This window comes from Grammomys surdaster, unplaced genomic scaffold (assembly GCF_004785775.1).
Source record: "Grammomys surdaster isolate TR1022 unplaced genomic scaffold, NIH_TR_1.0 348, whole genome shotgun sequence".
In the NCBI taxonomy this organism is placed as follows: domain Eukaryota; kingdom Metazoa; phylum Chordata; class Mammalia; order Rodentia; family Muridae; genus Grammomys; species Grammomys surdaster.
The window spans coordinates 164,499-190,146 of NW_021604767.1; the positions used below are offsets into that span (position 1 = coordinate 164,499).

The 25,648-nt window shown below is 39.4% G+C and overlaps 1 protein-coding gene across 5 annotated transcripts in view; it reads right to left on the minus strand.

Annotated features, from left to right (window-relative positions):
* Positions 1-25,648, minus strand: part of Utrn (utrophin) — a 429,847-nt gene that overhangs the window by 136,156 nt on the left and 268,043 nt on the right. For all 5 annotated transcript variants that reach the window (XM_028779235.1, XM_028779234.1, XM_028779233.1 and 2 more), the window contains 2 exons: positions 14,238-14,410; positions 2,597-2,753 (listed from right to left, as the gene is read on the minus strand). In XM_028779235.1, the coding sequence (XP_028635068.1) occupies positions 2,597-2,753; positions 14,238-14,410 (330 nt within the window). The remainder of the gene's footprint in view (positions 1-2,596; positions 2,754-14,237; positions 14,411-25,648) is intronic.

A 25,648-nucleotide genomic window follows, 5' to 3' on the forward strand; every position in this document is an offset into this window, starting at 1 on the left:
TATTTTGTAGTTCTGGGATGAATCAGGAGCCTTGCACGTGATGGAAGCATTCCACTACTGAGCAACACTCCCAGCTGCAAAACCTTGTCTTCATTCTGGGATGACTCATCGGTGACAAGAATCATAGCCAGTGTCTATCTGTTGCTCACACACTTGCAGAGTAAAGGAACTGACATTATTACTAGCATTGTTGTCAGCATTATCTCAATGCCAGAAGCTAAAGAATTAAAACAGAGTAAGTCAGGCAGTGCTGTGAGACAGAGTAAAATAGCCCCAGAGTTAGGCAGCACCGCTGGGAGGCACAGTTAGGAAACCAGTCAGGACTGAGTGGGAGGGCCAGCAGGGACTGTTATGGTGAGACCAAGGTTCTGTGAGGAAAATAATCTCACACCTAAGACATGAGTTTTTATTCAAAGCTAGTGAGACACAGTCATAAGCAGGATGTATCACACATGTAGAACACTAAATATTATTAGAAAAACTTGGTATTACTGGATTTTCTCCCAGTACCCTGACCCACAGAAAGGAAATAATCATAATTCAGAAAAAAGCTGGAATATCAGGGGGAAGAGGCAGCAAGATCTTTGTGAGTTTGGACCCAGCCTGGTCTACATAGCAAGTTCCAGGACTACATAGAGACTCCGTTTCAACCAAAGAGAGAGAGACAGAGACAGAGACAAAGAGACAGAGACAGACAAGGAGAAAGATACAGAGAGAGACAGAGAAAGAAAGACAGAAAAAAAAACAATGATTTTGTAAAGTCACAAACTTAAAATCCACGATTATTCTATAGTTCTATAGTATTCTATAGTACTATTCTATAGTTCTGTATCTTTCTATCTCAGAGCTATCTATCCTGTTCTCTTCTGTTGAAATAGTAATTTTATTCACTAAGCACAAGGGTCAAAATAAAATAAAATTCAAAGTCCTATCAATATCTGTTAGAACATCTTATGTAATAGATGGTATCTTTCCACAGGAACATGTATTTGCATTCATCCTTCAACCGGGAACAAGTACACTATGTTGTATTAAAATGTACAGACTTAGATTGAGAATTCACACTGCATATGGATAGGAAAAATACAACAGAACTAAATGATATTCAATATATGAGAAAAGAGTATAAAAGGATATAAATAAATTAATGGAACTTGGATTAGGAGAAGATATTTAAAAATCTAAGGGCTGAGGGATATGTCAGATGACATTTCAGGATTAATTGTTCATTGTCAGAATGAAAACTCTGTGTGTAGAGGTGGATGTCTGTGCAGAAGAAAATGTAACTTAGAGAAAGAGCTGTGTTTAAGAAAATAAAACACAGAAAGATCATAAAATGATCTTCTGTTTCACACTGTGATCTTCATTTGACACAGGACTGAAATCTGCCCTACAGATTTTCTGTACTTTTATTTTAATGAACAAGATGTTTTCAAGTTTTGCTTGTCTTCTTTTAATCTCCAGCAAGCTGGGCAGGTGCTACTTACCAGGCTAATATATCTTGCGTATTATATGGAGAGAATGTCTTGCATATTACATGGATGCATTGTTTGTCAAAAAAGAAAACCTATGGCCCTTAGGAAAGGGTAGAATAGAAGGTGTGACATCCAGAGGCAGAAAGGATTCTGGGATACAGCAAGGCAAGGAGAGCAGTATTCACCTAGGGGGAAGACAAAAGACCTGAGACCTGAGCAGGGGGAGCCAGTCACATGGCAAAACTTACATTAGAATAAATGGGATATAAGTTATGAGGTGGTTAGAAAACAGACCAAAGCTTATGGCCAAGGTGTTTGTAGATATATTTTGAGTCTTAAGAGGTGTCATTCCAGGAGATTGGGACCAGTGGGAAAAGCTCACATTTTACAGCTATATCCTTAAAACTACTTTGGAATTTTATTTATGTATTTATTCATTTACTTGAGACAGGGTCTGAGTTTGTCACCTTTGCTGGCCTCAAATTCACATAGATCTACAGGCTTCTGCCTCCTGAGTGTTGGAAGCAAAGGCATACCACCAATCCCAGGTCTACATTGAAATTCTCTCTGATGCCATGACTTCCACACTGGTGATTAAGTTACAGTTAGACGTAACATCAGAGACACCACTGCAATCCTAGCACTGGGAGGCTGAAGCCAAAGGATCAATACAAGGTTGAGATTAGCTTAGGTTACATGGTATGTCTGAGACCAGTCTAGCCTACAAAGAAAGAGCCTACCTTTAAAATACATGCATGAATGCATCTATATATTCATGCAGAGATAAAGATAAAGGATAACATAAAGTTTTTTCCAAGATGCTGATGTTCAAAGAAATCAACTAGAAGGTTAGATGAAGTTCATAATAAACTAGAAGCAGCATCCCACTTTCGATGGTTGAACTATAAACAACTTTAGTTAAATGTGAACAAACCATCAAACAAGAAACAAATTAAAACAGACAATGTAATTAAATAAGATACCCAAATACAAACAACTGGATGCCAGAGATGGGGAAAAGCTGCGGTAATTAATTTAAATTTTCATTTTTCTAGAACTTCATTCAATTTATCAAAATTTATCAAAATTTTTTTTTAAAAGTACACAGATGTTGGACTTACCTTGCAGTGGTCGTACTGGAGCTGCAAGGCAGGAACATCCCCACCAATGGGCATCTGTTTCTTAAGCTCTTCATCCTTCATATTGAGCCATTTGATCAGCTCTTCCAGTGATGCCAGCAACCTGTTCCATTTCTCAGCACTGGCCTCCAAATGGGCTCTGTTGACAGATAAGGATGCAGAGTGACATACTCATACACCATGTACATATACATAATCATCAAACAATGGTCATGTCAAAAAAAAACGGGGGGGAGACTTACTTGTGCTACAGAAATATATTCTGTGAGAAACCGTTAGTTCAAAATAGCTATATTACCCAGGCTATGTCTATAATACTTAAATTACGAGCCAGGTTCTGATCATTCACATACACTATACAAATATTAAATACAAATATTCAAATAATTTTCTCATTCTTATAAAAATACAAAGATAAAGGAAGAAGAAAAATGGAATGCATGTGAAACATCTGGAACCTGGTTGGTGTCTTATGCTTTTAATCCCAGCACTCAGGAGACAGAGGCAGAGAGAGATATCTGTGAGTTCAAGACCAGCCTCGTATACAGACAAAGCAAAATAGTTGAGCAGAGGATAAACAGAGAAGGTTTGTTTCAAAAAAAAATCCACACACACAAGAAAGAAAGAAAAAGAAACACAGAGAATAGTTACTAACTTTTGTGTTTAAAAAATATTTATTTAAAATATATTCATTCTCTCTCTAAAGGAAAACACAGACTAATCTTATTTTTTTTAAAGATTTATTTTTCTATTTTATTTATATGAGTACATTGTAGCTGTCTTCAGGCACACCAGAAGAGAGCATTGGATCTCATTACAGATGGTTGTGAGCCACCATGTGGTTGCTGGGAATTGAACTCAGGACCTCTGAAGAGCAGTCAGTGCTCTTAACCACTGAGCTATCTTGCCAGCCCTCAGACTAATCTTTTAAGGAGAGGGAATCATTAACCCCCAATGTTTCTTATAATGAAGTAAATTGTTAGAATTAAGACATTAGAAATATTTACTCCGAATGGTTGAAAAACAGTAAGTCCCTATTTAGCCAGGGCACTGCTTGACTTTAGGCTGACTAGAATCCTTTGAGAATCTTAGTACTAATCAGAGGACAAATTCTTCCTTGTTTTAGCTAAGACCTTGGAAAAGGCCCATCCGTCTAACCTGGAACCCATAGAAGGGCTGGATTTAAAAACATGTACTGTTTTTAAACATGTACTTAAACAGTACATGTTTTAAGTGCAGTCACTCAAGGAACTGCACTTCTCTCGGGACTGCTACACCCAGGTGGAAAGAGATGAATGTTTTAGTGCTAAGCTGCTGAGATGGACTGCCTAGCATGTCTGCAATCAACCAGGTTCAAAGGGTCGAGCCTATTGGAGATTCACATAGCCTCAGTGCACATCGTCTTCCAAAGGTGTGTGTGCAGGTGTGTGTGTGTGTGTGTGTGTGTGTGTGTGTGTGTGTGTGTGTGTGTATGACAGACACAGAGAGAGAGACAGACAGACAGACAGACAGACAGACTTATCTTGGAAGCTTCAGCTACATAAAGCACACATTCAGACTCCATGTCTTCTAAGACAGCCTTTACTGTATAATGTTGGCATTAGGATCCTCGCTTCCATAAATGTGATCCTTTACCAAGGACACGGGAGCTGTCCACCAGGCTCAGGTACTATTGTCTCCCAGCCCACTCAGTAACTTCCTGTGCACCTCTGATCCGCTTGCACTTCTGTCTCAAAGTGAACACTTTTGCCAGAGGTATCACAGCAAGCATTACCTCATTGATCACACTCAGATGCTATTTCCAGTCTTCATTCAACAGATACCATAAACTTTGGTTCAAAGTTCATCTAGCTCATCGCTAGCTCACACAACAATAATTGGGGTCTACCATCCAATATTCCAGACCAAAAGGAAAAGCTGGTGCCCTGGGATTCCTTTAAAATACCACACGTCTGCATTCACATAGTCACTGCAAAGGCCAATTATCTTTCCATCTCTCCACAGATGTGTTACCATCTGGCTAATAAAACTAACGACTCAAACCTGAACAGTCTATGCCCCATTCTAAAAGGTTAGCTATAAAATACTAAAACATAATTTTTAAGTCTTAGACATGTCCAAAGAATTTTATAACTATCTCAAAACTGTATAGCTTATATTTCAGTTTAGTTTAGAGTTGGGAAATGGAGCAGTAGGTAGGGTGCTTGCTGTACAAGCATGAAAACTGGATTCAGATCCCCAGAACCCATATAAGAAACAAAACAAAACAAAACAAACAAACAAACAAACAATAACAAAAAAGGCAGGGAGGCGTGGTGGCTACATATAATCCCAGCAATAGAGAGGCAAAGAAATTTAGCTACATTAGCTGGAATCCATGAGCTCTGAGCTCAGCTAGAGACCCTGACTCAATTAATGAAGTTGAGAAAAACAGAGGGGGACACATGACTTCAAATTCTGGCACCCATGCAGGCAGACACACACACACACACACACACTCCACTTTATTTTCTTTCTTTTACTATTGTTTCTATTTGTTCCACAGATGCCAGGACTGACTTTACCTGATACAACTATGTTTTGACAAGATCCTGATTCTGCTTGAGCTCCAGCTTTTCTGTATTATTATTAACTTGGGGCGAGACTTCCTGATAAACAAAAAAATTTCTTGCCATAGAACACAGCTAAATCATTCCAATCATATATTAATCGAAATTCCTGTACAGTTATGTGCCATAATGCAAAATACTTCTTGCTTATGTATACCAGACAGGGCTGTTGCAATTGCTTACAAATCATTGTTAAATGCAAAAGAGAGCTAGAAATCACAGGTCTCCACTCAACCAGAAAGTGCTAAATATCTCCTAAGTAAACCACTTATGTGCATGTCCTACCTCTTATCCAGATCTGATGCTGCATCTTCAGTGTCTGTAATTTCATCATCAATCAATAACTAAGCTACATATCATGTCCCTTGATAATGTAGTCCTACATGCTTCCTGAAGAGCACACAAATGTCTTCCTCAATGCAATGGACTCTATTGACTAGACAGAAACACTGGGATCGATCGTTGAACATTATGCCCCCGGAGGACCATCTGCACAAATGAAGGCAATACTTTTACAAGAGATGCTAAAGCAGCTTTGAAATGAAAATGGAAGCATCGATTCCATGTGCTTCTCTATACCTCTACTTTCCCATAATAAACACTGAGCTCATCAGACAGAATCTGCCTGGAAAACCTGTTCTGCTTATTCTCCAGGACATTGCACCTCTGCGCTTAGCAGATTACTACCATATGCCCAAATAGGCACAGGCTTCTGCAGTAGCCTTTGGTGTTCCTGATTCGGTTGAGTTCTTTCATCTTTCAAGATGAAAGTCTTTTCCTGGCCAGTGGGTTGAAGGCTCTGTAAAGAAAAACTATGTTTGTGCTTGGCTTGGTTGTGGTCTCTCTCCATTGACTATAAACATTTCATAGCTCAAACTGTCCCAACACTACAGATAGCAGGCCATCCACATGTTCTGGGAATTTTCAGATAAAACACTGCTTTACATAATTCATATCTGTAGAAATGATTTTTTAATAATTATCACAGTGTCTTACTGACATCAGTTCATACTTTGCATATGTATGATGTGCAATGCAATAGAACCTTTCATTGATTATAGTATTAACCTTAGGTAGTGTTTACAATGAATTCTCCATTACACAGGTGTCCCTTTCTGGATGAAATCTGATTGTATAAAGCTCTGAGTTTTAAAAGTTCTTATATGACTAGTCATTTAAAAATTATATAAGGAGATAACATCCGAAATGTAAATAAAATAGCCAATAAAAATTTAAAATAAAAAAAAATTATAATATAAAGACTTGTTAGAAGACAAAAACTTATTAAAAGCTCTCTTTACCAATTGGTTATGGTAGGGAAAGGATTACAGAGTGAAATGTACACTCTTATCTATTTAAATCACCAAAGTGATTTTTCAAAGTAACTGTCATCAAATAAGTTATCTGACTTCTCTCCAGAATATAATTATCAACAAAGAAAATCGTGTAAGCTAAAAGATGCCCGTTTGGGGACCAGGGTCAAAAATCAGTTGGTAGAGTGTTTAGCATGCACAAGTCCTGGTTTGATCCCCAGCAAATCATAAGCCAGGTAAGGTGGTGCCCTCCTGTAATTCTAGCATTCAGGAGGATCAACGGTTGAAGATCATTCTTGGCTCCACAGTAGGTTCCAAGCCAGCCTGTGATATATGAGACCCCGCCCAAAGGAAGGAAATAGAGAAGGAAAGGTGTTGGAGTAGAGAGGCCGGGAAGGAGAGAGGGAGAGGAGAGTGTCAGGGGAGGAGAGAGGTGGGGGGCTCTTATTAATCAGTGTGAACCAATATCCTCCGGGCACCCCTTAGGTACAACACGATTTCCAAATCAAAAAGGCAAACTGTCAACAGTTGAGGGTCAAGTTATGAAAAATTAAGTTCACCAAATACACTCACAAGATGGGAAAGCTGACAGCCTCTGATAAATAAATATCGAGACACAAAAGCAGCCATGGGCCTGGGGCAGCACTAGGAGGATGTGGACTTCAACTAACCACGGCTTTGGTTAGTAATAGCAAAAGGAGGAAAACTAAAAATTGCTCAACTAAATTGCACACAAGTCAAAACACTTTTGCAAACTAAATCTCCTAAGATGTGTAAGGGTCTCGGTGAAGAGAAGACAAAGACATACTACCTCCAGTAGCATAAAAAACTACACAGATAAAATCTGTAATTCTGGATACAAGTGTGATTTCTTTTCAGATATTGTGAAGCCCACTTAATTTAAACTGTGTTACAATTAAAAAACAACAACAATGAATGTAACTAAAATGCATATAAGGTAACAACATTACAAACAGAGTATACCTTCTCCCAAAATGAGCGTGGAAGATCAACCAAATAAAACAGTCAGTCCTTAAAATTCAGCCACTAAAGAAAACCCCAAAGATATGACTAGAAGTGGCTGGCATCTGTGAGGTGTAGCTATTGAAACAAACATCTTAAGATTACTAAGACTGAAACTCAGTTCCTCAGTCACACTAGCCACAGTTTAAGAGTTTAATATGCCACTTACGGCTAATCAGGCATGGCACGACCAGACAGACAGGGCTCCTTCCTGTCACAGGCCATTTTCTTCCTGACAGAGAGCCTGGCTGGAGAATGTTCTAACAGAGAGAGAATAGAATCTTGTTTTGTTACATTGAGGAGAAGGAGACTTTAGTTTTATAATGTGGTTAGCAAAGCCAAGTCCTTAAGGTTAAAACACCTTAAGGTTAAGGTTGTAAAACACGACAACAAGCGGCACAAAGGAGGATGGCGTACGGCCATCACCCGTAAGGGCTTGGAGGACAGTGACCCAAATTTTTAAAAGGCTTATAAAAGAAATGCAAGATAGAATTTTATCTTTGCACTCTGTTTCTGTCACATTTGACAACTTCCCCGGCCTTTGAAACCTTGTGTTAGGATGGATCTATATTAAACATCATTAAGCCGATAAGTGGATATTTAATTAACATAATCTTACATTAAATAAATTTAATTTAAAAGTGTAAGCCATGGCATTCAGTCTTGAATTTATTAGTATAATTCCAATTCAGTTTTAAAAGTTATCATAAAGTACTGCCAGCACTAAGAGCCTATTTTATAAGTGAAACTTTAAGTCCTCAAATAACTTGTCGTGTACTGCCCTGTTTTATATATATATATATATAAAATGTTATGCATTGTATTTAAGATGCTAAAGCATATTTAGCACATTGAAGACTCAATCATTGTCATCCAAAAAGACTTTACAGTAATACTTAGGGTAGTTGTTCCAGTGACTACACCATGGTTAGAGTAGGTGATGTCCATACGTAGATTTTTAAGGGAAAAAAAAAACCCAATAAAGATCACATATCTACTTCCTAAAAACAAATTAAAGGAAACATTCCCCCATCATGGCAATATGAACTAAACACTATTTGAAATATAGAAGCCACAAATATTAACTACTTGGAGGGACAGATGTTATCAATCAAATGGCCTCATCCTCAGAAAATAATTAAGTCATCCACAGAAAGAAAGGCTTGGGAGATGAAAGAGAAAACAAGATCTTTGAAGATAGGCATAGAGGTGAATAAAAAGAAAATTATTCAGAATTATAACACCAATTGTAAGTAGGCAGTATTAAATTATATAAATAAACCTTAGCTTCTGCCTCCCTACTCCCCTTCCTGAAGCACCACAAATCTGGGGTGGGGGTGAGGGATGGTTCAGTTGGTAAAATGCTTGAAATGTAAGCATAAGCATCTATGTTCAGAGTCTCTGCATCCAAGGTAACACTTGTAACCCAGTACTGGAGATGTGGAGGCAGGAGAATCCCTGGGGCTCCCTGGCTCCAGGTTCTATGAGAGATCCCACCTCAAAGTTAACAGCAACAAAAATGTTTTTTAAAAAAGGTGGAAAGCTACAGAAGAAAATAGACATCTTTAATCTCTGGCCTCCATGTGCATCTACATGCAGATGCTTCTAAAAAGACACATGGTCATGAGCACACACATATACACAAAGGGAAGGAAGGAGGGAGGGGAGAAGGGGAGCCATTAATCCAAGATCAACAGTAGTGGGTAGAGGATGTGGGTACCAGTATATTAACGTGGGCAGAAGTAGAAGAGAAAGCTCAATTGGGGGGTGGGGGGGGGATGGGGGAATACAAGGGCAGGACTTTGACTGGAATGTCTTATGAAGAACTCCAAGCTGGGTGGAAGGAGTTATGGAAACGTCTCTGTAACACTGGCCTGTAGGCAAGTCTCTGGGGTACTGTCCTGACTAATGACTGATGTGGAAAGGCCCAGCTCACTGTGGGTGGTGTCAACCTTGTGGTCCAGAGTTGTACAGAAAAGCTGAACAAGCCACGGAAGCAGGTCAGTAAGGGAGGCTCCCGAGAGCCTCTGCTTCAGTTCCCACCCCAGGTTCCCGCCCTGACTTCCTGCCATAAGAGACTGGGATGTTGACCTGTGAGTGAAATAAAGCCTTTCCTCCCCTTGCTTTTATTACAGCACTGGACAGAAATGAAGCAGGCCATCATGGAAAAGGCTGGAAGAAGGTTTGGGTGGCCTGCGAGGACTTGGGAGAAAGGCCAGAATATAATCAAAATATATTGTATGAAAAATGCTAAATCAATGAATAAAAAGAAAATGTTGGGGGAGTTACATTTTTAAATATACTTCAGGTGTCTATAGTAATGTAGTTTAATTATAAATATAGTGTATAAAATAAATGACACAGTTATATAATAATACATAGATGGCTCCAGCTCAGGAAGAAAGGGTCCCAGCTGCAGAAGGCCCATGCTTTTCATATGAGAGAGTTCCATTAATAATGCTGTACATAAGTTTGATTTGGTTTAACCAAGGCCAATCTCTAAGAAATTCACATGACCAGGTGAAATGCACTGGAATTCCTCTGGAGATCAGCCTGCCCATGGTCCCCTGGGGACTGGGTATGTCAGGGAGGCCAAGATGAAGATGAAATCAATGGAAGTTCAGAATGAGCAGGTCTAGAGGAACTTAAGAATAGAACAGGGCTAAGAACTTTCACAGATAGTGCAAAGAGCAACTTGAAGACTAAAATACAAAATGTTATTGCTGGGTGATGGCATATCCCTTTAATCTCAGCACTGGAGAGGTAGATACAGGCAAATCTCTGAGTTCAAGGCAAGCCTGATACAGACAGCAAGTTCCAGGGGAGTCATGACTACACAGAGAAACTCTATGTCAGGAAAAAAAAGTTCCCAGTGTGGATGTTTCCACCAACGATGAGAGCTGGGAGCAGGGGATAAAAGGAAGTTGTATGTGCACTTCAAAGAAACAGGAACCATATGGTCCTATAGATTAGGAGTGAGATGATAAAAGGGCAGAAATATAGATGCATTATTTCTAAAAGAAAAAGAGATATAGAGAGACGGGAAGCAAGGCTGGAGTAGCCACATGAGGCTGCCAATCAGCCACCTATCCCAACGTGACAGGGCTCCTTTTGGAGACCAACTGCCTTCCAAGGCCAGTTTATGACTGAGATACTGATGTTTGGTGTCCATAGGAGGCTTAATATTCAGAGTATTCCCACTGGCTTCTAGGCAAGGAAAATGGAGGAAATTAACCCCTATTAAAGAACATTTCAAGTAAAGTAGGCAATTAAGAGAAAAGCCAATTTTCAATTAATTACAGAGAAGAGTAGTGAAGAGTCTGCAGAAATATTAAAGACATCGGAGAATCTGATACCGACAGAAGACAAAGTGAGAAAGAACCAGGCTGGACTCCAAAGGCCAGAGAGGAAAGAAAGGGCTGAGGAGTGATCTGAACAGCAACTCTACCCACATCATTTGCCTGTATAATGAAGGAGACCTAGATACAAACTGGTCCAGAGGGGAATTTTGCTGTACAACAGACCTTCAGAGATTTGTTTTTTCACTCTTTCATAGAGAGTGTCTCACTTGAAAAGCCACCTTGAGTAGTGACTCCTGGGAATTCTGCATCATTCTAGGGGTGAATTAGCAATCTAAGCTCTGAGACAGCTCCTTTTACCCAGCTCCTGTCTGTCATTCCCATAGCATTAGATTCTATAAGGAGGCAGCTGAACCCACTTATCGTTCACATTTGTTCAGAATCCAGCCAGGAAAGAGGGCACTACTTACTGATAAACGCCTTGAACATTTTCTACACTAATGACTGAGATATGGGAGGGGCTGGGGAAAGGGAGGGATTTCTAGAGTGTCACAGAAGCACTGACCAGTAACAGTAATAAACACAAGCCACTTCCTGCAGACACTGTATATGTGTTAAATAAAACATGCATGGCAGCCCCATTAAGGAAATTACTCTTAATTCACATACAAGGAAATGGAAGCACACACATGGGTCAATAACCTGCCCACTGACTCTTGCATGACAACACCAGAATTTGAAGACAGTATCTCTCCAAAGCAATGCTCTCCAAATCTGCCCTGTTCCACTTCTTTCTAAGCTGAGCTTCCTACATGAAGAAGAGCCTACTACTGAGAAAAATAAATTAGTTTATCTCATACAAATTCATAAATGATATGTGATTTCATTTTTCCTTTACATATTTGAAGATAAAAAATGAAAAGTTCTTTCTTCTTTAGTTACACATATCTAATCATAGAAAGCACAAGTGAGTCCAGATGGATATAAACACAGCATAAGCAAAGCCTGGGCTTCCATCTCTAGCTCAAATGAATAGGATAGGTGGCTGGTGCAGAGATAATTTCCAACTGGAGCTATAGAGAAAAGAGTGTATAGCATGGCACAATTCATTCTTCTTAAGAAGTAGAGGGGCTGTAAGTTTTAATTTATGAGACCCAGTAGAGCACGTATGTTCCAGCACATGGTACCTTTATTCGTAAGAAAATCATCCAGGACAAATAATAGTGGACAATTTCTGTTCTCTGGCAGTCTCTGTATGAATTCCCAAAACCAACTGAGGTAGATTCACTCACCCAACTTTGTGTATGAATAATACCCTAGAGTCTACTTTAACCAGGGTCTACAGACTGAGAAACAATCAAATCATTCTAGTTAGTCTTCCTGACAATCAAGTGTGTTGGATACAGATAGTACAACTTGGCAAAGTTCAGAGGGGAAAGTAATTTGTCCAAGTTCAGAAAGTAAATAGTAAAGTGCAAGAATCAAATTCAGGATCATTTTGTTTTAAAGTTATGCATATTCAACACGTGATACAACCAAATTTAAGGCTCTTTACTAACGTTCCTCTTTGGAATTATCACTCTTCCTAATATGTCCTTCTGTAAATATCCCCTTAACTTATTGCCAATTAGAAACCATCTATCAGCTACTGAGTATGACCTTAAAATGTGCTTGAATTCTAATAATGGTGCCTAATACTCTGTTTCTCTAAATAATTTGTCAATGCTGGTTCCTTGTCAGACCCCTGATCCTAATGTCCATACTTAACTGAATTTGACTTTCATCCAAAGCAGAACTGAATCATGACTTCTACATTTTAGTGTCTGTAAGAGATAATAGGGCTGGAGAGATGGCTCAGTGGTTAAGAGCACTGACTACACTTCCAGAGGTCCTGAGTTCAAATCCCAGCAACCACATGGTGGCTCACAACCATCTGTAATGAGATCTGATGCCCTCTTCTGGTGTGTCTGAAGACAGCTACAGTGTACTCATATATAATAAATAAATCTTTTTTAAAAAAAGTAAATTGCTTTTTAAAAAAGAGATAATAATCTCAATAAATAATTATATTTTCAAATTAGACATAGACACTTGATAGAGCAAAACAGATCCAATACCAAGATTTAAAGAAATCTAAATTCAAATTCTGGCTTTTATCTTATTAGCTCAGTCGTTATAATCACTAAATTCCTCATATGGAAACACTGACGTTCTACTTTGCCAGGATTTTTTCCAAGAACAGTCACGTGCCACTTAACAATAGAAACATGTTTTGAGAAGCCATATGATCTTTACTGTATAAATTAAGTGAAGTAGTTGTGTGAGACCAACTACTGTACACAAAGTGATGGATAAACTGGTACAGTAAGCAACTGTTCTAAACGGACTTGTATGTCATGTCAGCACATCTGGATGAGGGATGAAGATTTAAAGGCCAGAGCCTAGAGAGAGAGAGTTCACAAGTCAGGAGCACCTAGGGCTCTTGCAGAGGACCTAGGTCGCCTCCTAATACCTACATGGCAGCTCTGAGTTACCCATAACTCCAGTTCTAGGGGATCCGATGTTGTCTTCCACCTCCATGGGCTGCTACACACATGGTGTACATACATTTACAAAGGTCATATACATGTACATAATTAAAAGGAAGGGTTTTTTGTTGTTTTTGTTTTTAACAAAGCATTAAAGACCAACCTTGCCTACAAAGCAAACTCAAGATCAGCCTGGGCTATAGGACGCCTTCTCTGTAAAAAGAGAATGCCTTTAATTCCTGTACTTGAATGGCAAAGGCAGGCAGATAAATCTGTGAGTTCAAGGTCAGTCTGGTCATGTAGTGATTTCTAAGCCAGCCAATACTATGACCTTGTCTCAAATAAATAGATAAATATATAGATAGATGGATAGATGGTAGATAGATAGATAGATAGATAGATAGATAGATAGATAGATAGATAGATAGGGCTCTAATGATCCTAACAGTATGTAATATACAATGTAATGATAAGCACTTGGCAGTTAGTAAGTGTCAATGATATTATCATCCTTACTGTTGTATGGTTAAAACATTACTGTGATTATCATGGGACAAACAGCTGAGTGCACTGGGTATAAACAAGGCAAAACTTCTAACTACTTATTTATTCTTTCGGTAGTGCTAAGGATTGAACCCATGAACTTATCCACAGTTAAGCCCTCTACTGTTAAGTACATCTTCAGTACCAATTGGCAAAAAAATAGACTTTGGATTTAAATCTTAAACGAATTCTGATAGAGTTGTATTAATCCTTTCTCTTTCTGATAGACCCAAATCTACATAAGCATGTACACACACACACACACACACACACACACATGCCTTTATTTTAATATTGAGCATTCTGACCTGATGCTAGCAGATTTTGCCTTCAAATCATTCCATCTTTGGTTCATGTCATCCAGTCGATGCTGAAGCATTGTCGCCTCCTCAGAATTCCCCAGAGCTTTCACCATCTTCTGCCTGTTTCCATCGATGCTTTTAAATATGTCATTGTGGGCATCAATTTCTGCCTGGATGTCCTAAAGAGAAAAGCAAAGAGATGATGCAAATGCTAAAGGTTACTGGGGGCGATGCAGGATCTCTACATGGGCAGTTACTTACGGGTGTGCAGAAGAAGTGTTTTCAATCAAAACCCTTTATTTTACCATCAGTAATATATAACAAAACCAAGTATTCCCACAGTTCCAACACTGAAAATAACAGCCTTTAAATCTCTAATACATTGATTCCCTGTGTCCTAAAAGCAGAATTTATAACAATCTACATTTCATGAACCGTCCTGTTTGACGTTAATTTTTTAGAGGGATTGGGCAATTTTTAAATTTTTATTACTATTATAAATCACTGAATTTTACTTAACATTCAGTGAGATTATCTTTTCCTACCCTTTACACATGGCTAAAGCAAGATACCATGTAATCTGGGATGTGTTTCCCATTTTGACAAATTTACTTTCCCTCTGCCTGCCATTTTAATCTCATACAACTTGTTCTAAAACTTTAGGAGAAATATCCATATATATGTTTACATTCACTAAGAAATAATAAGGGAAAAATAATTTGTCTTCTGTTAAATAGGAAAGTGAGAGTTAACACTGAAATTACTTGCAGAATGTAAGGAAGAACAAACTTGTTACAATATCTCTCCTAAGAACTTGTTAGAGCATCTATCCTAAGAGCTTGTTACAGCATCTATCCTAAGAACATGTTACAGTATCTATCCTAAGAATATATTATAGTATCTATTCTAAGAACATGATACAGCATTTATCTAAGAACATAATTACATAAATACACTTAACTAATTTTTTGCTTTAAAATGAAAACTAAGAGTGGTTAAGAAGCAATTCAGTTTGAAAAATAAGGTGCAAAGCTATATGCTATGTTTACTTAAATTTATAGATTTTTAAAGTTATATGCATTTGTATAAAAAAGACAGACATTACAATGCTGAAAAAAATTAAAATATAATCTTCATCTGAAGAGGTTATAAAAAAAATCTAGGATTTCTCTTGTGGGTATTTCCCTGAATTTTGAAAAGTTTCTACAAATCCAAAGCAGCACTTTTAGAACTAGGCAGACATTATAATGTTAAAGCAATGTAGAATTTCTGATCAATGATAATCTCTTTTTTCTCCCACACTCTGAATACTGCTTTTGTATCAACTTGGCTGTTATCTTTCATCCTGAATTAATTGGAAGCAGCCCAACGGTAATTTGACTAGTATAATGGTCACTAAAAATGAACATGTGGTTATGAAAGTACCAACAAAACAGAGAGCAGACACCAGAGTAGGCCATGAAGACGTGGTATTCCTCTCCATCTCTCCCAGTGTAGACTAAGCAGTGTATCAAAGCAATAGGCAATGAATCTGGATTAGGGAAAAGGGAACTGACTCTTCAACACCACAGTTCCCTGCCCTTCTCAGTTTGTCTTCTTACAACAGCCTCTTATGATGCTCTGGGGGATTTACTGCCCTCTGACCCAAAGATAGGATTGAAATTATCTCCTAAATATGATAGCATTCGGAGATATGGCTTTGCATAGATGACGAGGTCTTGTCATTTATCCAAAGCCTGCCTTGTCCTTTCTATTATAAGAGGACATACTATGAAGGCACCATCCTGTAACCAGAAAGTAGGCTCTCACCAGAGACCAAAGCTGTGGGTGTCTAACCTTGGACTTCCCTATCTTCAGAATGGGAGAAATAAGTTCTGCTGTTTTCAGTCTAATCAGCTAAGATCACTTTGTAACAGCAACTCAAGATGAGATGGCTTCCCTCTTCCAGAGGTTGTCCAACTCTAAATGAGAGTGGGGAGAACACAGGTAAAAGTTTGTTGTATATCCAGAATGATTTTTATCCATTTAAAAAATCTATTTCTGAATGGCTTCTCAGCCTCTGGCCAAGATCAAGTGTAAACTCTGTTTCTTATAAGCACCCATGAGGTTTTTTTTTTCAAGACCTAAGGCTGAAGCAGGGCCTGCATTTAAGTATTTATAACTATTCTTTACTCATCCCCGCATTAACCAGGTGCATCCATGGACAGAAGGGTCTTTTGCACCTTGCTCCAAATTCATCCAGTTAGAAAGATGTCCGTGTTCTTCTAAGCTTTCCAACAGTATTTGTGATGTGTAACTTAGTACTAAAAGAGTCAAATTTGCAGAGAGGAAGAGATGAGTACAAAATATGATAGACATGCCCTATAAGATTTATCCTCCAAATTTGCAAGCCCAGCAGTCTCTGAGCTTATCTGACCCTAACTGGAAACCTGCAGATTCACTGGCAAAGTGTGCTCTATACATCCAGAAGCACCCTGATCCCTGAACAGAACCCAAGAATACTGAACCACCTGGAGTCACTGGTGGTTGCACGCCAGAGCAATGCAGAGCAGACAGACACAGGTAAGGAAGCAACGAAGGCAGAAGTACACTGACTCGAGAGTCTCAGGCTGGACAATACTATGCAGAGAAAAATGACAGTCTCGTTAGCATGAGGCAGGTGGTGAGAGGAGAAGAGACAAGAGGGAAGAAATTTTACCAAGGTTCATTTCCTGAACTGTATAGCTCCTGGAATGAAACTATTATATGCACAGATAAACTGTCAGGGATATTCAGTTTGTTCATCATCTCAAATAGTTCACATTTCTTGTGATGAGAACAGTCAAAATCCTCTCTTCTAGCTGGGCATAGTAGTGCATACATGTAATCCTAGCACTTGGGAGAAGGCTGGAGGATCTAAAATTCACAGTCATGTTCAGCTATGTAGCAAATCTAAGGCCAGCCTGAGCTTCCTTTTAGAAAGCCCAGCTTTTCAAAAGGGGCAGGTATAACCACAAAATACAGCTACTTGAATCATGAAATCTGCAGTATCGTTGATTATAACCTACATATCACATGTAGATCTGTATATGAAACTTAGAAGACTGTTTTTGTAATACTGTAGATCTATATCATTACCATATTTCTCAAGAGACTCAATGATACAATCAACAAAGCCTCTCTTTGCTTTCCATTGTCAAGGGAACTTGGCCTTACATTCTCTGCCCAGATTCTTAAGAATCAGTCGACCACACCGAAAGTTACAACACAGCCTCAAGCCGCAACAACCTGACATTAGACCTGGCTCCTGCTACCCTTCAGATCCAAGAGACCAGAAAGACAGCCAGACATAGGATATAGAAACTCTTCTCTGTCTCACAGGAGCACTCCCTAACTCCACAAGTTTGGATGCTGCAAGTGTAAAGTAAACTCCTCCACGCAATCACAGCAGGTGATGTGTTCCCCAATTTGGCAAAGATGGTAAAGATGCTTGACCCCGAAGGCTCTGAGAGAGAACAGTGATGTTCTAGCTGGAATAAAGCCTTCAAGATGTGAGAAACCCTTCCATACAAGAGCAGCATAAACAGTTAGGAAGAAATGCCAACAATCAGAATATGACCAAAGACAAAGAGATCACCACACATTATTTTATTTTATTTGCCATTTGGTGGCATATTCTTTCAAAACTACCCAGAATTGAAATCAAGCACATAAACAAATAAAAAGAAAACAAACACAAACAAAAACTAGAAAATTGTATTAGGTTTCTTCTGCATCCTTCACAGCGTCTGTTATACGAAATAAGTCTAACATAAAACAGAATAGATGATTCAGGACACAAAGACCAATATCATCAACAAATACTCATACATCTTGGCCAGCTGGCAAGTAAGCCACAGTAGTGACAAAAAAAGCAGGTGATGGATTGGACAGCAATGGGGTAAGAGTTTAAGTTCAATTTCCTCACTTAAAAGTTTGGGATATGAGAAACATGAAATCATTTACAAGCCTGTGCTGTAAAGTCCTATCTGTGCTCTCACTGGAGATTCAGAATTAAATGAAGTTAATGAATCATGCTCCTTGGTAGATAGATGTCCAATGGTGCAAAGCTTTTAAAATCAAGATGCCAGCACAGAAGCCTGTGAGGATGTGACCCTCAAGCGCATCAAATGCTAAAATAAATCAAAGTTCCGTAAAGGAAGGTTTCCTCTTCTTGGCCATCCAGGAAGACGTAGCTCTATTAATGCTTACCTCTGTCACCCTGCAAGTCCTGCACAAGGCTAAATAGCACTAAATGGTTAGTGATAATTAGCAAGGGACTGTAATCCATCTAGAAGCACAAAGCAATTCTCTTCCAAGCTCTTAACATAAACCAGTCATGTGTACACTGGAGCAAGTAGTTGAACTAATACCTTGAAAACGAGGCTGGGAAAGGTCCTAAGGACTCATTTCGGGGCGTAAGCATAATGGGGAGGATTAAGAAAGAAGAAAGGCTGGGTAAAGCAGTGCACTACCTTTCCTCTTATTGAAACACCATCAATAGCATGAGATGCAAACTCCATCACAACTCTCCAGAACAAGGCTGCAAAAGCTAAGCAAGGGTTGCGGATTAACAGTAGAGTGTCTGTGAATAGCACTCACTATGAGGTCCAATAAATGGCACAAAGAAAGGAATACATTAAGTCTGTTTTGTACTTTCTTTGTACTTGATATCTTAATAGCAGATCTGCCTCATCTAGGCAATCTTTTAATGAAGATATAAAGATACTACACAAATACACATACACACAAAAACACACACATACAATTTGTGCAGTTGTTGTTTCTGTTTTTGTTTTTGAGACAGGATTTCACTATGTATCCTAGGCTGATCCTCCCACTGAATATTTCAAGTGCTAGGTTTATAGCTACAGGCCAACATGCCCTGATACACTCTGTTTCCTATGTCTTAACTGACACTAGCAGTGTAACTTTGTAGGTAAAAATGTTTCTTCAGATATACCCAAAGGCTCCTGCTAGACTACATGTAGTCTCTTTGAGACTAATTGACTCAACTTCATTTTGACATGGCTTATTTCTCTAGCCTTATATGGCTACAGCAATGTTTCCTCTAGAGGAGTGTTGACCCCTGTCCTGGAGGTGAAGAGGGGAAATTAGCAACTATTTCACTAGCCTGTCCCAAAGCTTAGGCTAAATGAACAAAGCAACCCATGGGAGGGAAATAAATTCTGTGTGCCTTTTAAAAGTCATGTTGGATCCAAGAGACAGGGAAGGTGGACTGAAAGAAATGCTGTAGGGTTATCACCAGAGCTTTGTATTTTAAAGATGAGCTTCGTAACTTGAAAAATAATGCAGATATTTTCCAAATAAAAATAAATAAGTAACATAATCAAATGTCATGTCAGAAATATGTTTTCAACATTTGAAAGCTGTAAGAAGTTATTCAATTATTTAATGATTTCAGTTACTCTATTAATTGTACTAAATACTATATTTCCTTCCAATAACTTGTCTTGCAATTTTCAGTCAAGCTATTGAGCCTTATTTTGATTAACATTAGAATGCCATTTTGACTGTCAAGCTAATAGCATTGACAGTAACCTTTACAAATTAAGAAATCAATGCTAATAATGTTCCTCTCCCATTGTTTGTGGTGTAAATACAGGTAAAATAATGGAGTAGAAAAACTTTTGTCTTGGTTTGCTTTGTGTTGCTTTGATACCACACTGACTAAAACCAGGCAGGCAAACAACTCCTAAGTCATACTCTGTCACTGAGGGAAGTCAGGGCAGAACCCTGGAGGTGGGACCTGAAGCAGAGACCACTGAGAAATGCTGCTTACTGCCTTGTTCCTCCTGGTTTGCTTGGCTAGCCTCCTTATACAGCTTAGGAATGGTGCTGCCCACACTGTAGGAGGGCTCTGCCCTCCTACAGCAATAAGCAATTAAGAGAGTATCCCACAGATAAGCCCACAGGACAATCTGTCAGAGGCAACTCCTCAACTGAGAGTTCCTGGAATGTCTGTCCACATTTGTATGAAAGAGACAGAAACTATGGCAACTCTATTTACTAAGGTACAATTTACTAAGTTAAAAAATCATCATTTACTACAATTTCAAGATGATTTTAACAAGCCAGTTTCCAATAAACTATAAACCACTATTTAAATGCCAACATGTAAACATTGCTGTAATCAGAACTATCTTCTAGAACCAAAAAGAAACCTTATTTCAAGCTTTTACTAAATCATAGTACAGTGACTTTCCTTCTAAAGCATACACAACAGAAGCGCAGACTCTCTATCTACATCACAAGTTTATATTTAGGAACACTTCCTTAACCTTTCAAGTGGCCAACATAATGTTTTAACTCAACTCCTTTACCCTGCATTGTGATCAGACTTAAGTCTGACCTTCCATCCACAGACTGTTGTCCTTCACTAATGAAATGTTCAAAGCTACACTCCTGGAGTATGGTTATCTTCAAATCCCAATCCGTGTTTCTGCTGTCCTCTGCCCAAGAAGATCCTATTGACTTTCTCCCTCCACTCAAATCCACCCACACTGCACAAGTGCACGCAAACCCGAACACAACCTCAATTCCTCCCTTAAGCTTAAACTTAAGCTTTGAAATCACAGGTAAAATGCAATTTCTCCAGAGGAGATGTCATGAAAACAGTTTCTACTATAACTTTACTTGCTATTGGCTGAGTGTGATGCCTCACACCTGAAACTCCCCAGCACCTGGAGGTTGAGGCTGGAAGATCACAAAAGAACTTGATTACAAACTTATCAACACAATGGCCAACTCTAGAATACCCCATCTTAAAACTCAGCTGAAGTACAAGAACCTGAGCAACGTGAATCTGGCGCTTTGAAAGAAAATGGTCCCAATCAGCACATAGGGAGTGGTGCTATTAGGAGGTGTGGTCTTGTTTAAGTAGGTGTGGCCTTGTTAGAGTAGCTGTGGTTTGGATGAAGGAGGTTCATCACTAGGGGGTGGGCTTTGAGCTCTCAGATGCTCAAGCCAGTTCACTTCCTGCTGCTGGTGAATCAAAGCTATAGAACTCTCAGCTCCTTTTCCAGCACCATGCCTGCCTACATGACACCATGCTTCCCAGCCATGATAATGGACTAAACCTCTAAACAGTAAGCCAGCACCAATTAAATGTTTTCCTTTATAAGATTTGCCTTGGCCATGCCATGTGTCTCTTCACAGAAAACAAACAAAAGCCCAATGAAGACAATAAACTGCATAGTCATCATGTAAACTCTTCTTGCTTAAGGTCTGTATCCTGCCACTAGAATAGCCCAATAAAGGAAAGAGTGGGCCCCACATGGTGGTCTCCATGCCTACATTCAACCTTGATACATGGTACTTCAGAAATATTTCCTAAACAATAAATGAAGGAGCAGACCTTGAAGTGTGAGATTTACTGTCTCTTCTAGAATCTATCTACATTAAAATTAAATATATCAGGGTTGGAGGTATAGCTTGGAGGTTATAACAGTTTTGATGTGAAATGTCCCCCATAGACTTACGTACATAAAATCTATTAGAGCTGGTTTTGAAATGTTATGGAGACTGTAGAAGGTAGGGTCTAGCTGGAGGATGCAGTTGCCAGACGGCAGGCTTGACTATTATACCCTGGCCCCACTTCTCTCCAATCTGGCTCTCCTCCTGTTGGACCTGCTCATCTATGAGCATCCTCACTAACTACCAACTAAGACCAGCCACTATGGCTTCCATATCTTCCCCAACACGATAGACCAACATGATAGACCTCTGAACCATGGCTCAAAATAAACCTCTCTTATAGCTTTTAAAATATCAGAATCACGCTTAAGGGGGTCAATGCCATAAAGGTGCATTACATAGCCTGTGGCGATGTTGTCACTATGAAGAGCATCTTTCTTTAAAGAGTCGCCAAGAGAATGCTGCCATCCAGACACATGGTAAGGCTCCCTCTCAAAGGAGACTACATCAATCATATTGCATCATATGTTTCAACTGTGATAGGAGATTTTGTATATCCAAAGAGCAATGGAATGATAACTGCTTCAGATGATGGATGGCTTAAAGAGCCTGAGTTAATTATGACATAATATATAAATGTAGCAACATGTCACGTTACCCCATAAAGATGTGTGATTATCATCTGTCCATTAAAAACAAAAACAAAAACCTTGAAACGACCATTATCATTAATCATCTAGTAGCGGGGCTACAAAAATTAATAAAAGCGACAGTCATTTAAAATGTCACTGAGCTAACATTGCCCATTATTCAATTCTCTGTATGACTAAGCAACAGACACAAAACCAGTACACAAAACAAAAGGGTCCAGTATGACAGCACTCACACCATGATGCTTTTGTTATGAAAGTACATTCAAGAATAACACTGGTGAATTAAAATGAGTGGAACCAAGAAACTACGCTGGAGGCTTTGACAGGGGTTCCCTGGTGAGTTCTCTCTTCCCCTATAAATTTGAGCTTGCTGTGAAGTCACTCTCAGGCTCACGGACATGGCTACATATGTGCTAAGGATACTGACAGACCTGCTTATTGGCAGATCCATCACACTGTAAGGCCCTTATCCTCTAGCAAGAGGTTTCTCCTCTTAGGTGGGTATGGTTCCCTGATTGGATCAGCATCGCTATGTGTAACTGAAAGCTTCCTGCTTCCTGGATCCCCCTGGACTCATAACACGGTGGTTTGAAGAGACAAGAGTCCCAGTTGCAATCTGCCCACCTGGCTGGAAAACACAATCCTGGGAGTAGATATTCATTCATATGCCAGATATTCTAATATATGTGAAAAGAGCAAAGCCATTGGTTTTCTTAGAGTAACGTGGCTTTCTCTTCATCTCTGCAGTTTGGTGCCTTAAAAGTGGGCAGAAGGTTTGCTTTCATCCGACCCAGCGATCTTAAATATCAAACAAGTTAATCTCTTGGTATTAGTCAACCCTGGGTAACCTGCCACAGACCTCAATTAGCAAACATATCAAATCTGCATCCACTCTCCTAATATTGGCTTTTAGTTTTCTTCAAGCCAGAAATGGCTTCAAAAAGAAAGCAAAATCGACATTTGGTTGTGATAACTTAACCATCTGATTGAACAATTGTAACTGCTGTTATAAAAAGGACGACATGCCCAAGGCAAGAAGAAGAAAAAACTAAGAGAACTGAAAGTAAAGGGAGTCCCTATTGCACATAGTAGGTCAGCTTCTGTATTCCAGGGGATAAAGGGAGTCTACCACTGCACATGGAAGGTCAGCTTCTACAGTCTTTGGAATAAAGAAAGACCTACGTGCAAAGGGAGTTGAGTACACCGTTGCAAGTGGCAGTCTGCACCCACCCCACGTGGCTTTACAATTACAAATAGTTCAGATGTCCCTAGAAATGGCAGAGTTGTTTTCTGGGTTGGAGAAAGGGAGGTAGATGAATTTTAGAGGTGTGAAGTAGTGAAACCTTTCCAGAATTCCAGTCTTCCTGGCAATGACTTAATGGAGCATAAGCTGAATATATGAGACAGCTTTGTTGGAATATACAAAGGGATTTTTAAGGCATGAGTTGGAAAATACGCACTGGTGGATAATGGCTTCCAGTTTCCTACCAGTGAAACACATATAAGTTTTACGTTCACCAAGGCTTTTAAAACATGCCCATTACAAGGAAAAACAAATGCAAACTTTCAATGGAAGCAAGGTTGTCCCTTTGAAATCTACCCTTGTTGAAAATTTTCAAATCAATCCTTTAACATATATAAGCCTTCCTTTTTACTGTCAAGTCAACTCCTAAAGTAAAAACAAGATTAAGTCATGTTCAGATACTAAGGGCTGGGGGTTAAAAGAGAAAGCATACCAACATCAGAACATTTGACTTTATCTATAAGGTGGCCCAGAGGCTTAAGAAACCAGTGTGGGGAAATTCGAGGTCGGAGAGGGGGGAGTGGGTGGATGGGTGGGGGCACACCTTCATAGAAGTAGCAGGAGGGGGGACTGGATAAAGGGTTTCTGGGGGAGGGGTAGTGGGGGGAAGGAGATAGCATCTGAAATGTAAATAAATAAAATATCCAATTAAAAAAAAAAAAAGAAACTAGGTTGCTCACCTCAGCTATCTGACCTAAGCTTGAAGACTAATAGCAGCAATTAGAAATCAAAAGTCCAGCTATTGCACCATAATTACTACAGGGGTGAGGGTGACAAGCATGAATTATTCATGTCACATATGCCCTATACCTTTTTATGTCAATGAGACAAATCTGCAGAAAACAAGCTAACAGATCTCTTTACAGCCATAAAGTTTGTCACCTGCTGTTTGCAGCTGCCCTAAGAGCACTCTTCTTTCTCTTTCACACCCCTTCTAAGTGAGCAAGCCAACTGTGAACTGGCTCTTGCTCTTCAGAATTCAGACACTTACCAACTATGAACGCAATAGGTCAAAGTCTGCCCCAAGTTACAAGCAAAATCCCCACTACTAAGGTTGGAGTATGAGGAGGGACTAACTTTTTGTGGTTGTTGTACATACTTCTGATATGCTGATCCCAGTATTGGGAAGCCAGGATGGCTGCAATTGTTCAGGAAAAGTCTACCACCTTTTTAAGGGGTATCACTTTTTACATCTTTTTCCTCTGGCAGTTGTGATTCCTAAGAAAAAGCCTATTATTCCTTGAATGATTCAAGATGCTTATATTGGTACTTTCAGTGAATGGTGGGGAAAACCAGAACACATTTAACAGTTGATAAACAGTTCATCTGTGCCTGTCGGGAGAAAGGACCCTGCCTCTTTCTTTTCTTCCCCTCCCCACTCCTTTAAGGAACAGACACTGGAACAAGACTGGCACTCAGGAAGCCACTAACTGGCTCAGGAAGGTTTCTGCTTTGTTTAATTCTAAAAGTGAGGAGGTCGTCTTTTCACAGGCTAGGCTCCACCCTAGGGTGTGCCAAGAGCCTTGGGGGAAGAGAGGGTGCCAAGCAAAAAGCTCGTAATCCAGAGATTCTGAAGGAAATGCCAGACAGCAAATGTGCCATTTTTACCAAGGGCCAGCTTCTGGGGCTCAGAACTAGGTCCTCAGACATGGCTGCAGGGGCAGCTTCAGCCACAGCCGCAGCAGCCTGAGAGATAAACAGACCTGAGGGGCATGGAAAACAGAACACACGCCTGATGAAGTCAGCCTTTGGCACCCGAACCCAGTGTTTGTTGCTGGATTCGGCTGTTGTTTTGTTTTCTCCTCCAAATAAATTGCAATTATGTTACCAGCTGACTTGACTATAAGCCATCCCTTCTGATGTGGAACGTTAAAGCTGACAAGTATGAGAACTCTTCCTGACCAAGGGAAAAGAACTGTGTTCCCTAAAACACAATCTCAAAGATTAAAATTTGGGGAAAAAATTGCTTTAGAAGTTACAGTAAACAATGGAGAAGGACGAAGAGG